We start from the raw sequence: 17,215 nt of genomic DNA, 5'->3' as shown, positions 1-17,215 counted from the left end.
GGGCCCTAGGCAATGGCCAAAGTTCTCCGCACTCCCGCTCAGGCTCTCCCCAAGGCAGTTCAACTGAGTGCCAAGTCCAAAGACACCAAAACAGTTCACAGGTAAGTCCTTTCTGGTTTGCAGTCTTGCTGCTACTGAACTTACAGTTGTGGGCGGGTTTAGAACAATTGAACACACTCGACCACTTGCGGCTTTTCCACTGTTTTAGTCCTCCTCTTTGGGTCCAGAAGTCTCTCACTGACTTCCTGTATCCTCACAGAGGTGATGATAGGCAGATCCCACCAGCCAGAGATGACTGGAGTCCTATCTCCCCAGACTCACGGTACTCAGATGCAAGGAAGCTGTTACTTGGCCGCCATCTTGCTCTCCTCCTGGTAATGGATTTCTTACATCTGGCTGCTTTGAGAATTTTCTCCTTCATATTAACTTTAGTGAAGTGAATTACGATATGCCTGGGGGATGTCTTATTGGGATTGTGTCATGCTGGGTTTCTGAAACTGTCTGCTATCTGAATTTCAGAATCTCTAGGCATATCTGGAAAATTCTCTTTCATAATTTCATGGAGAAGGGCCTCTGTGCCTAGCAAGGCCACTTCATCATTTTCAGGGATTGCTATGAGGCAGATATTAGCCTTCTTCGAATTATGCCAGAGCTCTCTGAGAGGATGATCCATTTTTACTCTCCATTTTCTCTTCCTCTTTGAGAGTTTGGGAGTGTTCAAAGGCTTTGTGTTCAATGTCAGAAATCCTTTCTTCTGCTTGCTCCAATCTGTTAATGATGGATTCTACTGTATTTTTCAGATCTTTGAGGGCTGCAAATTCTTGCTTCAGTGTGTCAAAATTTTTGGTGGTTTTGTCTTTAAATTCGTTAAATTCTTGAGACAACTTTTGAATTTCTCCTCGAATTTCTAATTCCGAGTTTTGAATTGCTCCTCGAGTTTCTAATTCCAAATTTTCCTCCATTTTATTAATCTTGTTTGCAATCCAAATTCTGAATTCGATTTCTGACGTCTTGGCCAGCTGTTTATTAATGGCATCTTCAGTTACATTGTCATATCTTTCCTTGGGGGGTGTTGATCTATTCCGGTTATTCATGTTACCAGAGTTTTTCTGCTGATTCCACCCAATATTTGTTTTACACTTTTTGATTTTTTCCCTGGAGCTTTGTCCAGGACCCGTACAGTGCTATGGCCTGAGAAACTGGGGATCTGTTTGGTGTGTTGGAGCTAAGTGTTTCTGTCTTGTTTGCAGCTGGTTTCTGTTCGATCCTAGTGAAACAGTTACTCCGGGTTGAAGTCTCAGCTGTGGAGAAACGCTAGGAATTAAGTCACCCCACCCACCACAGGTAACAATTAGAAAAGGAAAGTCAAACCTTCCTACAACCACACACCCAGTACACCACCTGAATAGTCCTCAGGCGATTGGCTCAGTTCAAAAGGTCCAAATCAATTTTCTCAGTCACCACCTGTCTCAGGTGGGAGAGTTTAAAAGGTCTCTGGCAACTGGATCACAGGAATCTGGTGACTATTCTGATATGGCTTGCTCCACTGCTGCATGGAGTCAGGAAGAGCCACCCAGCAAATAGATCTGTCTGGGAAGGTTGATGCCTTCTTCCCCACTTTGCACCTCTGGCACACCCAGATTCTATCTGTTGTAGAATCCTTTGATTTTAATTTCATTTAATTCTGTTCTAATTTTGGTTATTTCTTTTCTTTTGCTGGGCTCAGGATTGGAATTTTCTTCCATTTCCAGTTGCTTGAGATGTCCCATTAGAGACATCTTCCTCTTTTTCTGTTTTCTTGAGGAAGGCTTGCAAAGCTATGAATTTCCCTCTTAGTACTGCCTTTGTGGTAACCCGTAGGTTCTGGTAATTCATGTCTTCATTATTGTTTTATTTCAAAAATTTGGTAATTTCCTTCTTAATCTCATCTATGACCCAGCTATCACTCAGCATAAGGTTATTTAGTTTCCATGTTTTTGTATGATATGCAAATTCCTGTTGTTACTAAGTTCCACTTTTATTCCATGATGGTCTGAGAAGATGCAAGGAATAATTTCTATTATTTTAAATTTGCTGAGGTTAGACTTGTGACCTAAGATGTGAGGATATTGGAGGATGTTCCATGGGCTGATAAGAAGAATGTGTATTCAGTTTTGTTAGGATGGAATGTTCTGAACATGTCTGTTAAATCCATTTGTTGTATGGTTATGTTTAAGTCTAAAATTTCTTTGCTTAGTTTCTTATTGGAACTTAGTTTCTTTTTTTTTTTTTTTAATAGGGTTTTTGTCTTTTTTTTGTAGAGACAGAGTTTCACTTTATTGCCCTCGGTAGAGTGCCATGGCGTCACACACCTCACAGCAACCTCCAACTCCTGGGCTTAGGCAATTCTCCTGCCTCAGCCTCCTGAGTAGCTGGGACTACAGGCACCCACCACAACGCCCAGCTATTTTTATTTATTTATTTTTATGGGGATAGTGCCTGAAGTAAATAGCAGTGTACAAATGGATAAAATGTTTTCTCTGAGGAGAGAGAAAGCATTACTGTATAAGAAAGGTCAGAGTGGCAAGTAAGGTAAGGAAGTGGTAAAACATTGCAAAAATTTGTCAAATTTTGTGTTAAAATAGTCATCTGTGGGAAGTATAGCAGACTAAGTAAACATCCACAGAGAAACCCAAACAGTTAGGAAAATATTAACTGAAAATCTTGGCTTAAGAAAGTTGCGTGCAAAAATGGTCCTAAGGAAACTCACTGATGAATAAAAACAAAGGAGAACTGAAGTTTGCAAAGAACTTTTGGAGAGGAAAGATGATGCTTTGGGCCATGTTATCACTGGTGACGAAACCTGGGTGTATCAATATGACCTTGAAACAAAGTGTCAATTTTCATAATGGAACCCAGCCAATTCTCACAACTGAAAAAGTTCTGTCAGTCCAAATCAAGAGTCAAAATTAAGTTGCTAATCTTTTTTTTTTTTTACAGCAAAGAGATTATTCATTATGAATTTGTAACAACTGATCAGTTAATGTAGTTTATTATTTGGAAGTGCTGAAAAGGCTATACGAAAAAGTTAGATGAAAGCAAACTGAACTTTTTGCTAACTCATGACTTTTGCTGTTCATTCGATTATCTCATTTTTTGAAAGGAAAAATTGTATACGATATGCAAAGATTCTTGGGAAGTGGAGAAATATGTTTTGGTAAATCAAGGGCATAGAATAGCTGGAGTAGAAGAGTGAAGATAATGAGACCAAGAAAAGGAGCATGGAGGAAGGCCTGTGAGTCTGGGCACAAAGTTATGGGCTAGTGTTAGCTCATTTAAATGTTCCCTGGCGAGCATTCTCATCAGTGCTAATTTAGATACTGCAGCTGCCAGTGTGCACCTGCTAGCAGCAGAAGTCGACATTATGTCTTGCATATGGTGGGACACATAAAGGAGAGAAACTAAAAATTTGTTGGCAAATTAACTGCATAAGACCTCTTCCACCTTAGGGGTAGCAATGTATCCTTTCTAGTCTTATCCCTTTTTCTGAATATAAGTCTCCTGCCTCAGAACATAGGGCCTCTTTTAGCACCACTCTCTGAGGGACGTATTTTGTGATGTGAAAATGGGCAGATAACCATGAGATCCATTATTCTTTCCATATAATGCACCAACTGGAAATTGTTGGATTGATAAAACGTTGGTATGATCTTTTAAAGGCTGAACTGAGGTGTAATCTTGGTGATGATCTTCAGGCACTGGCCTATAGCTTGTATACTGACTCAATAGATTTTTTTTTGTGATGCTTTGTCAGTAGGTCTGGAAACCCAGGTTTGGAAATACAATTGGCTTTTTTCACCATCAGTTCAATGGCTTACTTGGGGACTCTGTTTTTGCTTTTACTGCAAAATTAGATTCTGGAGAATCGCAAATGTTCTAATACTCCTATAACTGGTCACTTATACTCACACCAGCTAAACAGTAGGAAAGAAAAAAAATAGTGTACTAGTGAGGTAATTGCCTCATTACCACGAGGAGCTAGGGTTGTTGCTACACAATGAGAGTAGGAAAGATTACATCTGAAATTTGGAAGATTCACTGGGGCAAATCTTAGTGTCTAATGATTGGTGATAAGAGTAAAAGGGCAATTTGGGGAAAAGGAATTTTCAACATGTATAAAGTATTGCTTATACAAGTTGAATAAGATCTAGAAATCTTCTGTACACCATAGTGCCTATAATTAATAATACTGTATTATGCACTTGAGAACTTGTTAAGATGGTGAGTTTTATGTTACACGTTCCTCCTACAAAAACAAACAAACAAAAAAAACAAATTCAGAGGGGTAGGAGGAAACTTTTGGAAGTGAAGAATATGTTTACCACCTTTATTGTTTTGATGATTTCAGAGGTCTATGCATATATCCAATCTCATCAAATTGTATACATTAAATACATAAAGTTTTTGGTATATCAATTATACTTCAATGAAGCTTGTAAAACAAAAGGAACAAAAGAGCAATTGTAGAAGTTATGACATAGGGAAATGTAACCAGGAATTACATTTTTCAAGGGAAAAGCACTAGATTACTTCAATGGCCTGAAACCTAAATCATTGGAAACTGTTGAGAGGGAGGGAAATTTGGGGAAAAAATGATGGATAAAGGTAATAATGAAAATTAGTTATGGCCTCAAAACCATCCGCAGCTGATGGGACTGTTGTTCCTTCACTAACCATTGGTTATTGAATAGTTCTTACAGATAGTGGCCAGCTAGTAATCAGAAGCATTAGTATCAGGTAAAAATAAAAATGGATACAAAGGACTCTGGGTGGTCATAGAAGTGGATTGTGGCAGCTGGAATAGGTTCTCTGCCTTATATTATGTTAGCACCCTTCTCAATTCATATGCAAGCAGTGGAAGGTAGATTCTCCCATCATATTTTTGGCTTTCAATCTTTACCATCTACTCTCCACTTTACTACCTATGACTTTTCTCTAGTGTTAGAGATATATTATCATATAATATATGATATATTATCAGATATTTACAACCTAATTAAGGGAGTAATATCCTCAGTATTTATCCTTCTATCCCTGAACATGAGACTGAATAGATTGTATGTTTGACTCTGTCTTCTGAAGGGAATGTCCTGAGATCTGTGTTTTTCAGTTATTGAAGTGGTTTCATGAAAACTGAATTCCAGATGTCCACAGTGGTTACCTACTCATTAATACATGTTTTATTTATCTTTTCCCTTTTAAATCTCCCTTTTCTCACTTGTACTTTCTGAGATAATCTTCAAAATAAACTCTCTTTACCCAGTATTTATTTTTGGTGGAAAATTTAATGCAGAAGTGTGAAAGAGACTTTTAGTATTTCTATAATGCCATATTTTCCAATAATAATATATAAATATATTTTATACATAATTAAAAGTTAATTTTTGTTTTCTACATCATTAGTTCAATCAGTATTTTTATTTCAATGATATATAATATTTTACATACTAAGGTCAATGTTTTTTACATGCATCAAATGTGTAATATCCATCACCTTAAGTGTTTACCTTTTCTATATCTTGGTAACATTTCATGTCCTCTTTTCCACCTACCTTAAAATATGCAATATCTTGTTGCTAACTTTGGTCACTCTAGTCTTCCATCCAACATTAGAACTTATTTCTTCTAACTACAAGTTTATACCCATTCACCAACCTCTCTTCATTTCTCCTTCCCTCTCTCACACCCTTCCCTGCCTCTATTATCTATCACTCTATTCTTTATTAAAATTTAGGTTAATAAATTGTCACTTTGATGGCAATGAAAATTATAGAATGGGATAAGGCAGAAAGAGTGAGCACATAGAAAGCAGCTACTAGAAATAATTAAGGAATTTTCATATCATAGATATAAGTCCTGAAAGGGAGCTGGAAAGAAGGAAGCACATCCACACGATGTTTTGGATCTATCTAAAACACATTTTGACCAAAATCTGGGAAAGGGTTTAATTTATTTGTGGCTTTTGACTATGATATAGGTAAGTAGGTAAGTTTTAGGCACCACAACATTAGGATTCTTGGCTTCTTTATACTTATTTATAAAAGTCAGAATGATCATTATTTTTGTTATATAAAAAGAAAAATTTGGTTTAACATGAAATCTTAAAAAATTAAATTAGGTGTCCAATCAATAGAATTGAATGGATTATCTTAGCAATCATTCAAATGGAGAAGGTGACAATTTGTTATGTTGTAGAAAATTTAGAAAAATCATGGAGTACCTCCTATTTGAATGGTACTATGCTAGTAATTTCAAAAGTTCAAAGAATATAAATTTTTTTTATCCTTAGGATATGTTCAGTAGGAGACATAATAATCAAATGCACCATAAGAAGATGCATCTAAAACATTATTAAAATGTAATGAAAAGAAAGGATAAAAATCTGAGTACTGGGTATGAAGAGAATAACATGGGTAATATTTTAGATGGGCCTTAAAAAGCAGGTGGAATTTGAAGGTAGTGAGGGGACAATTATGGAGATTCCAAGAGATGTGAACAAGCACAAGTAAATAAGGAACTGAAATATATCTGAAAAAAGAGTTAATGCATCATTTTGTTAAGAGACAGAGTTGGTCAATAAAAGAAAGGATTTAAGTAAAATATCAACTAAATCTAGGTGGTGAAAGTCTTCAAGAACTAGAATGTCAGAATGCAGCTTCAATTTTATAAGCAGATAAATGTAAAAGGTGTTTTTATTTTAAATTAAAAATAGTGTTGTGGTGAAACAGGTCATTTGTAATATTAACCTAGAAAAACCATGACAGAGAGTGTAGAGCAGAAAAATCCTCAAGATATGATCTGAGATAATCATTTGTAGCTATTTAATAAAATATTTAACAGAAGTGAACATCATTCTAAACTAAAAATGTAAGAGAAAAACAGTGAATGTCATATAAATATGGGGTCATTAAGTAAAATGTGAACATTTGTGAACAACATATGAACATTTAAAAAAGAACTTTAGAAGAACATTCTAAGAATAGTAAATGCTAAATCTGAGTTATCTTAGAACACACTAGTTTGAGCACAGCTTTCTGAATCTGCTTCGTTTTCACACTGTAGATGATAGGATTCATCACAGGTGGAAGGAGGAGGTAGAGATTAGCAACGAGGGTGGGCACAAAGGGCGGAGCGTGTTTTCCGAATCTATGAACAAAGGACAAGCTGATTAAAGGGATGTAGAAGATGGCCACAGCGGTGATGTGAGAGACGCAGGTGCCAAAGGCCTTCTTCCTCTCCTCTGGGGATGCGATGCTGAGAACCGAGCGGATGATGAGGACGTAGGAGAGCAGGATGAAGATGGAGTCCACTCCAGCGGTGGAGATGATGGCAGTCAGTCCAAATGCACTGTTGACCTTCGTGTCTGAACACGAAAGCTTCATCACATCAGGGTGGAAGCAGTAGGAGTGGCGGAGCACATGGCTGCGACAGAAGGACAGTCGCTTAAGCAGCACCACCAGCGGTATTAGTATCACTGTTCCCCTGGTGAGGATGGCTGCGCCAATTTGTACTATTTTAAGGTCAGTTAAGATAGAGGCATATCTCAGAGGATTAGAAATGGCCACAAAACGATCAAAGGCCATAGCCAGGAGCACTGAGGATTCCATGACAGTGAAAAAATGGTTGAAGAACATCTGCGATAAACAAGCATTGAAGCTGATCTCCCGGGCATTGAGCCAGAAGATTCCCAGCACCGTCACCAGGGTAGAGATGCATAAGCCGATGTCAGTGGTGGACAACATGGAGAGGAAATAGTACATGGGCTCATGGAGGCTTGGCTCAGTGAGGACGACGAATAGAATCAAGGTATTCCCAGAAAGGGCAGTTACATAGAGGCAGCAGAAGGGGATGGAGAGCCAGGCATGGGCCCATTCAAGTCCGGGGACTCCCGTCAGGAGGAAAGTAGTGGAAGTGGAGTTAGGGAAGGTTGGCATAAGAAAGATGCAGTCTGTGGGAGCAGAATTCTGTTTTAATATCTGGAAGCTCTGAGATAAAATTTTGTTTAGTATCTACTTTTATTTTTAATGGAACAGTTAGCATTTATTATTTATAATTTTACATTCTTAGTCACTTTATTGCATGTATATGATTTACTTTTTAACTAAGCTGTTAGATCTTTTTAGTGGTTTTGCATGAGGAAATGGTTGATTTTGTATTAATCTTTGCTTAATAAAGTGCCTTGGTTAGTAGATATTTATTGTTTGTCAGTTGTTTATTTTCCTTGTTCTTTTGGTCACTAATTATTAGGAATCTGCCTTGCAGGAGAACTAATTTTTTAAATAAAAATTGAGGACTTATAGTGTACAGTTAATAAATGAGTTATATTACACTTACTTATTAAGAAGATTCATGTTTATTTCAGAGAGATGATGAAACTATGAATCTACCTTAGATTCCAGCTCACTCTCAGTGATTACGTGTGCTGACTTGAAGAAAACTGTTTCCATTCCAATGAATCTAGATATTAATGCCCTCTTACTGCATAACATAAAATCTGGTTTAGTATCATGAAATAAGCCACTATTCTCTTGTTAAATCAAGAGAAAAATAGCTGCCCTACCTATTCTTAACACTAATTTCTACTTTTAGACTCTAAAAAAAAATCATTCAGGTAAAATTACACAGGTGACATGATTACTTACATGATATGTGAGAGGCTTGTTCTAAATGCTTATTCCCATGGCAAGATGAAGAGAGAGATACTATTATCAGAGAGATACAAGCTAGTCATCATGGGGTAAAACCTGTAGTTTAGAGGTTTGAATACATTGCTCCTGGTCACAACCCTAGAAAGTGGTGTAGTTTGGATTGAATCTGAGACAATATGGCTCTAGAGGCTATGCTATCAAACACTATGGTATGTACTTTATCTTTAAAAGGAAACACATAGCTGGGTGTAGTTCTCAGCCAACCAAATAATTCTGATGCACACTAGTTTTGAAAGAAATTCGCTGGCCTGGTGCAGTGAGTTGCACCTATAAACCCAGCACTTTGAGAAGTTCAGGTGAGAGGATGGCTTGTGGCCAGGATTTTGAGACCAACTTGGTCAATACAGTGAGACCTTGCTTCAAAAAATAAAAGAAAACATACAGGTTAAAAATATATGGAATTCAGAGGCTAATAAGATACTTGGAAATATATTTGAAACACAGAAATCATTGATAGAGATAATGCATTTGGTATATTGTGAGGATAAAAATGAAAACATGTTATAGAAAAACTGAACAAATATCATGAATGGATGGTGGATGTTGTGTGCTCACTATAAAAATTATAACTATGTGAAGTAATACATATGTTAACTAGCTAAATTTAACAATTTCATAACATATATACATTAAAACATTATGTTGTACATTATGAATACAATCTTATCTGTCAATTATAAAAAGTTAAATAAATTTTAGAAAATGATGCACATATGATAGTGAGCACAGTTTCTATGAGATGAAGCATTCACACAAAGATATCTCAAAAACAATGAAGTTTAGGAAGTCAATATAAGGATGAAGCCTGGTGAATAGAGCAAAATAACTGAAAATGAGTATAGTCAAGAGCTCTAAGGACTTGGAGGCCAGAAGACAGAAGTGAGCAAGAAGGTTCTTACCTTTCAAGATGTGGAGAACTAGTTGTGATACCAATGATGATGCTGAAGTAGAAATATCAGAGACTTGATGGGGAATTGGTGTCTTCACTTTCAAGAAATTCTTTCTTTCATCCCTCTATGCTAAATTGATCATGGTGGGACTAAAAACCATTAGAATACTTTATTTGAAGAAAACAACGTGCCATTCTGAGGTCAACTCCTTGATTTAACTTTTATACTAGCAGTAACATTTTTCCCTCATTGTCAGGTTTAGATCTGTAAGGATAACTCTCTTATATTTACGAATGGATAATTTCAATAAGGAACCCTGATAAAGTAGTCATTTAACCACATGGGACTAATGTGCCTTGGGGAGAATTCTATGCCACTCTGCTATTCAACACAGATAGGGAAGTTGTTCTCTGGCAATGTTTAAAAAAATTAAAATAAAATAGAAACAAAAGATAAACTATTTTTCTGCAGTGATTTTGGGAATGTGTTTACATGTGTGTACATATGCAAACACATGCTGAAGTGTTAAAAAAACTACATTATTCCTTACAGTAGACATGTTTGGCATAAAGATCTTATGTGACTCTTATGTCATATAATTTTTGAAATATTTTATTAAATGGACATTCATGTGTAACTAAGTAGAGTATCAGATATTTACATATTATCTTGGAACATAGCAGGTATAAAACTAATGTTTGTTAAGTGGATTCATATGAATCAGAGGCAAGAGGCAAAGTAAAACTACAAAGTCATGTAGACTCCATGGATATGGCTGTTTCTACAGGAAGTTTTAGCAGCACATGCAATAAAATAGAAACTATTTCAGAAAAATATTTTTGTTATTTTTATGGTATAAAATAATTCATATTTACATTGTACTTTATAAATGCTTTTGGTTATATTTTCTTATTTCATATTTGCTATAAAATAAAAATAAGCATTTATTTTATATCATTTAAATTGACAGGTTGTTTATCTAGATAACATGCATTCACTTTATGTGTATATTTTGATGAGTTTTTGACAAATTTATACACCTGTGTAAAAGTCATGACAGTTGGAAATGGCACATTTTCATCATCATCAAAATTGTACTATTTCCACATCATGTAATTCTCACCTATCCTGGCACTGAGAAATTGTTGGTCTGTTTTGCTTTATGTCACTACATGTTAGATTTGTTTTTTTTTCCTGGAGTTTTATATACACAGAATTAAATGGAATGTATTCTTGTTACTGGCTGCTGTGGCTCAGCATGATGTTTTGAGATTTCCCCATGTTGTCTTTGTCAATAGTCCACTCATATTTTTCTATTCATCTCTTGATGAAAAGTTTGTGTTGTAAATATTTACCAACTACAGGTATTTGTGAGAACACGCTTTGTTGAGTAGGAAAGAGGAGGAATACATGTGTATTTGTCAGGGTTCTTTAGCAGAACAAAACCGATTGTGAGAGAGAGAGAGAGAGATATTAATTTTAAGAAATTGTCTCATTTGACTGTGGTGGCAGGGTGGAGATCCAGGGAAGAGTTGATCTTGAATCTCAAGTCAAAGGCAATCAGAAGAAAGAATTCCTTCTTCCTCAGGAGACCTCACTCTTTTTTTCATGACCTTCAATTGGTTGAATGAGGCCAACTCACATTAAAGATTAATATGGTTTACCCAATGCCTACTGATTTAAAAGTTAATATTATCTAAACAGTACTTTTACAGCAATATTCAAACTGGTGTTTAACCAAATATCTGTGCACTATAGTATAGCCAAATCGACATATAATTAACCCTCATAAGCTGCATCACCTTTTCCACCTAAAGTAATATAGCACTAATATAAATAATTAATAGTTAAATTAAACTCCCTATATCATAGGTATAATATTTAGGTCATCCCAGGAAGTCCACAAAAAATCTTGATGCTGACTGGCCATCAAGGAAGCAGAGCAGGGTGGATAAGCATAGAAAGTGTATAACTATTTTGTATAATCCCATTGCTTTTCTCCTTTACTTTCTTTAGTTTGATACACAATTGAGCTTCAACTAAATAAAGTGTTTTTTAGTGTTCTTAATGGTTTCAATATTTACATTTAGAAATCACACTTTGATTCATTCTAGATTAGAATTTAAACATTATCCTTTGCTGGTCCTCATTTTTCTAGTATTCCCAACAATGTGTGCCCAGGTGTGTGCTAAGTCTCATGGATGTGATGCTAAATAAGGGTTCCAGTAGAGAAGATCAAATGCACATTGAAAGAATATTCAATTCAAGACAATATGTTTATTTGATAGTAATAAATAAACTAAAGATGTTAAAGGTCTTAAAATTGTAGGAGATAGTTAATAAGAACTATATATTAGAGTTGATATTGAAGAAAAATATTTTAAAAGATATGGAAATATAAATTTAATGTAAATTAAAATCAAAAGAGCAGGGAATGTGGTATTTTAGAATGAGAAGAGAAGTAGAATGATGCATCAGAAGAATGGTGATAAAGAATGCCTAGTTGGAACCTGTATAATGAAGTAGGTAAGTAAGTATCTTATTTCAAGGCTGGGGATGTCAATAGGATCCATCCTTCTGAAAGAAAAATATTGATTCATTTTTCCCCATTAATTACTGAAATGCCAGTGAGAAGGGAGAAAAAGGCAGAAATCACAATTAGAAGTTGGTGTACTAGGTTATGGAGAAATGGATATGTAAATTGTAGCATTAAGACAGAAACAGAATGAAAAAGGAGCATGTGTTTTCATCCTAGCTTTTCTATTTGCTGTCAAAAAGTCAATACCTATTAGCTGTGATTATGATTATGATGTTTAAACATTATTCTATAAGCATCTCATTGTAAATATTGTTTTGAAATATATCATTTTTTTCTATTCTAGAAATTTTCCTTGAGTTTTACCCTACCTTCTGGTTGACCTTTTCTAAGAAGGTCAATCAAAATTGGAGATGCACTCAAGTCCACCTTAAAAGAGCATACCCCAAGAGAGAGCTTTCCATAGTTCCATTAATTTTTTCAAAGTTTTTATTTCAGAATATTAACCGGGTACAAATGTGTTGGTTACATAAATTGCTTTTGTACCATTTGGGTCAAAGTTGTAAGTGTGCCCATCACCCAGATAGTGTGCATGATACCCATTAGGTGGGAATTTACCTATTCCCTGCTCATTCTTCCACCTACATGAGTTTTGATGAGTGTTTTTCCATATGTGCATATAAGTTTTGATTGATGAGTTTCAATTTAATAGAAAGTACATATGGTGTTTGTCCATTTTTCTGAATTTTAATATATTTCAGTCAATCAGATTACTCTAACAGTGGGCCAAGTTTTTGAGGACAACACTGTTTTTGACATTTGACAGTATATTTAGGGGATTTCTCCCTCCTCTTAAAAAGGAGGAAAACTTTGACAATCATAATCATTTTGTTTAATCTGTTACACAGACAAGCTTTACATACTGGTTAACTAGAAAGGCTACTAATCTCTAGATTAGTATTCTTAGAAAAGAAGTAGACCACAATGTTTACCTTCACTTGCCCATAGCTTTTTTTTCTTCTTGTCACTTTGTTTGTTTTGTTTTGTTTTTTAATTTTAATTAATTTTTTTTATTGTTGGGGATTCATTGAGGGTACAATAAACCAGGTTACACTGGTTGTATTTGTTAGGCAAAGTCCCTCTAGCAATTGTGTCTTGCCCTCAAAAGGTGTGGCACGCATTAAGGTCCCACCCACCCCCTCCTTCCCTCTCTCTGCTTTCCCCTTCCCTCACCCCCACCATGACCTTAATTGTCATTAATTGTCCTCATATCAAAATGGAGTACATAAGATTCATGCTTCTCCATTCTTGTGATGCTTTACTAAGAATAAATTATGTCTACTTGGGATCCTTAGGTTGAGCTACTCTGCTCCTTAACTCTCTCCAGAGTAACTTTTAATAGTGTTCCCTTGCGGTATTGAACTTTATCAAAATGTTAGTTTGATAAATTTACCTACGGCCCACTCTTTATACTAAGCTCATCTATCCACTTAATGAATTATACTTAGTAAGATATGTATGTAGTAACCTAGACATTGTACAGACCACAAAATAAAAAATTAAGCTAAGTATAATCAACCAAATTTTTGCCTTCATCTTAAGATTTTCCCAACACATACAAGAAAATCCTTTATCATTATCTTTCTTACTTGCTCAGTTCCAGCCAGAGAATTGTCACTCAACTACTCAACTATCTAGAGCAGCGGTTCTCAACCTGTGGGTTGTGACCTCTTTTTAACATGGTGGCATTGGGAAGGTTGAGAACCACTGATCTAGAGCCTTTTCTTTAGCAGATTCATCTAGAAGCACATTTTACCATGATGTAGTACATTAAACATCTCAAAGTAAAAGTCCCTTAACATTAACATTCTTATTTGTCTTATCTTTCTGAAGTTCTAAGCAGCTAGACAGCATATAGAATTATCAGGCAAAAAAGTCTCCCACAAATAAAAATTATAATTTTTTAAACCAATATATAAATAAATTCCTTTACATGATAGCATTGTTCAAACAAAAGATATTCCTTAAGTTATTTACACAAATCTTATAATCAAATTCACCTAAGGGAAGTTGATGGAAAGAGATAACAGAAGAAATAAAATTCTGTTTTCTTCATAATCTCCATTCCTATGCACAGATAGGACCTACCAATTTAAAACCGAGGAGAAAATCCTCCCATAAATAGCAAAATTGTGACACAATACTTCTTACATTCTTCTACAGAATTGCTTCCAAAATAGTCTTTTCTACTATGCACCTTTGGAAATCCTTTCAACTCAGATGTCCAGACAACCAAAGGGTGAAATTTTACTTTAGTATTATGAACAATTATATTACTATGCTCATTATTTTATAATATTTTGCTAATATTGATGTTTAACACAGTAAATTTTAAGTTTCTAGAGTTCAGGGGAATGTGTTTTATTGCTCTTTTAATTTCTTTGTTTTCCACAAAGCCAGACATAAAGCACACCTGTAGTCACTGGTGTGCCAATAATCTGAATATTTAAAAACAAAAGTCCTGTTTGTAATGTTTGCCAATTCCAATGGTGTAAATATTCTCATTATGAATGACTTCAAGGTACTAATATGACATTCATGAATGCAGAGTTGGAAAGATATGCACACAATGGGTTCTTCTAAGCTGGTGTGTACTGGCCCCAGCAGACTGCTGGACCCCGGTGTTTGGGGATGCATGGGATATTTCTCTCATCTATCACCTCTTTTCCAGTGGCAATAAAATTGATGTGACTTCCTTTTGGTTACCATATCTATTTTCCTCTGAATTTTCTTTACCATTTTATTTAGTTGCAGGTTTTAAAAGCTTCCTAAATCAGTGTATTAAATAGTCACCATAGGTCTCCTTTTAGGGACCAGACACCATGGAGGTAGCTCTGTGTAAGTATGAATAGACTGAGAACTAAGGATTTTTTACATTTGCTCTTTGGTTGGTTGAGGGAACCACATAGGTACTTTAAGGCATTTGTGAAACCTCTGAAATTTTATGGAAAATAGTGTTATGTGTTATCTGTGAAGAAGGGATTGTGGATTTCATTAAATTTTCAAGAGACCACTGTGCAGAAAAATGTTAAGAACCTATGCCCTAACTTCCTAGCAATCTACTTCATGATCTTTTCTAATACTCCAAACTTTCCATTCTCTGTAATAAATTAATGAGTATGCCTCATCTCTGAAGCATTTCTTTGTACTTTTCGACACTGGATAATGATTTACATGGCATGACCTAGCTATTGCTACCTTTTAAATTATTATTTATCCATGAAGAAAAGAAGCTAACATATATTCTAACATAGTGCTAGAACATTGTAAGACATGGCATGCATTCATGGAGATTCAGGTCTTAATATTGATCTTACTGCACTTCTGCTAGATGCTTTTGGTAGAGAATGCAACACAATGGTGAAGAGCATGGATTCGTAGATACAGGATGCCTGGGTCCAAATCTCAACCCTGTCCCACATTAGTCATGTGGCCTTTGGTGGCCTAAATATCTCTGTGCCTGTTTCTTCTGTAAAATGTAATTTGTGTCATTAAGTATTTTGTTGTGCTGTTTTGAAAAATAAGTGGAATAAATATTAAAAGCAATTGTTATAGTAAATCACTCAGCATGAAACAAAGATTCAATAAATGATAGTTTCTAGAAGTGGAATTTTTGTTATTTTATTATTTCCCTATTTCCCTTATTAAACTGTAAATGTGTTGGGTGACACATCATACTTCTATTTTATGACTGAAAATGCAACAATATTTACCATATATTTGTGAATAAATTAAAAATGCAAAATTACATATCCAATAGGCAGTAATTTACCAAGGTTGCTTTTTTACTAGGTTTTGCTCAAACCCCAGTATCTCTGTTTATTTTGTAAGGAGCAGATTGAGGATAGCCTTACGGATCTGTTTTGTTTTTACACTATAGATGATGGGGTTGAGCACAGGGGGCAAAAGCAGGTACACATTGGCCATCATTGAATGGACCACTTTGGGGGCTGACCGACCGTAGCGATGTACCAAGGACAAGCTCAACATGGGGATATAGAAAATAGCAACTGCTCCAATGTGGGAGACACAGGTGCTGAAGACCTTATGCCGTTCTTCAGGCGAGGCAATACTGAGGACAGAGTGAATAATTAAGATATAAGACAGAACAATGCATGGTGTATCTATCCCTGTGGTCAGGATCAGATCAATTAACCCACAGATGCTGTTAGCCCGAATGTCTGAACATGCTAATTTAATCACATCTGGATGGTAACAGTAGGAGTGGGACAGGACATTCATTCTGCAGAAATAGAGAGGCTTAAGCAGCAAGAGCAATGGAACTATTAGTACCACAGTACGTAAAATCATTACGATGCCCATCTGGATGATCCTGGAATTATTGAGAGTGGCAGAGTACCTCAGAGGATCACAGATTGCCACATAGCGGTCAAAGGCCATGGCCACAAGCACTCCAGATTCCAGGAAAGTGAATCCATGAAGAAAAAACATCTGGACAATGCAGCTATCTAGACTGATTTCACGTGCATCAAACCACAGTATACCTAGTGTTGTTGACATTGTAGAAATAGTCAGACCCAGATCAGTGGCTGACAGCATGGAGAGGAAATAGTACATGGGTTCATGGAGACTCTGCTGGGTAATGACGACAAACAGGATCATGCTGTTCCCAGAGAGGGCAATGGCATAAAGACAACAGAAGGGAATGGACATCCAGGCATGGACAGACTCTAGACCAGGAATGCCGGTAAGCAAGAAGGTTGGAAATTTAGATGTCAAATTGCTTAGGATTTCCATGTTGTCCTGGCTTTTTAGTAGTTGTCCTCACAATGTTCACATCCTATAGAAGGAATAAATTGCATCGTTATGCAAAAATGTTTAGAGACATTTTCTTTTGGTTAGTAGAGTTATTCAAGGTCATTGGTAAGTTCTACATCATTGAGAAGACTCTAAATTTAATATGATATTCCTCTACCATTCATAATAGGTATATTTGATAAATATATAAGTATTTTTCCTTA

The 17,215-nt window shown here is 35.7% G+C and overlaps 2 protein-coding genes across 2 annotated transcripts; both read right to left on the bottom strand.

Annotated features, from left to right (window-relative positions):
• Window positions 1–7,028: 7,028 nt before the first annotated feature.
• LOC128564503 (olfactory receptor 51F2-like) lies at window positions 7,029–7,973 on the bottom strand. The gene has a single exon (XM_053559964.1). The coding sequence runs from the start codon at window positions 7,971–7,973 to the stop codon at window positions 7,029–7,031; it is 945 nt and encodes a 314-aa protein (XP_053415939.1).
• Window positions 7,974–16,052: 8,079 nt separating this feature from the next.
• Window positions 16,053–17,006, bottom strand: LOC128565791 (olfactory receptor 51F1). Its single transcript, XM_053562511.1, has one exon. It carries the CDS (start codon window positions 16,989–16,991, stop codon window positions 16,053–16,055), a length of 939 nt encoding a protein of 312 aa, XP_053418486.1. The 5' UTR covers window positions 16,992–17,006.
• Between the last annotated feature and the right edge of the window lie 209 nt (window positions 17,007–17,215).

This window comes from Nycticebus coucang, chromosome 14, assembly GCF_027406575.1.
Source record: "Nycticebus coucang isolate mNycCou1 chromosome 14, mNycCou1.pri, whole genome shotgun sequence".
Lineage (NCBI taxonomy): Eukaryota > Metazoa > Chordata > Mammalia > Primates > Lorisidae > Nycticebus > Nycticebus coucang.
The sequence above is the reverse complement of the archived record's forward strand: the minus strand, read 5'-3'. Positions and strand labels throughout refer to the sequence as shown.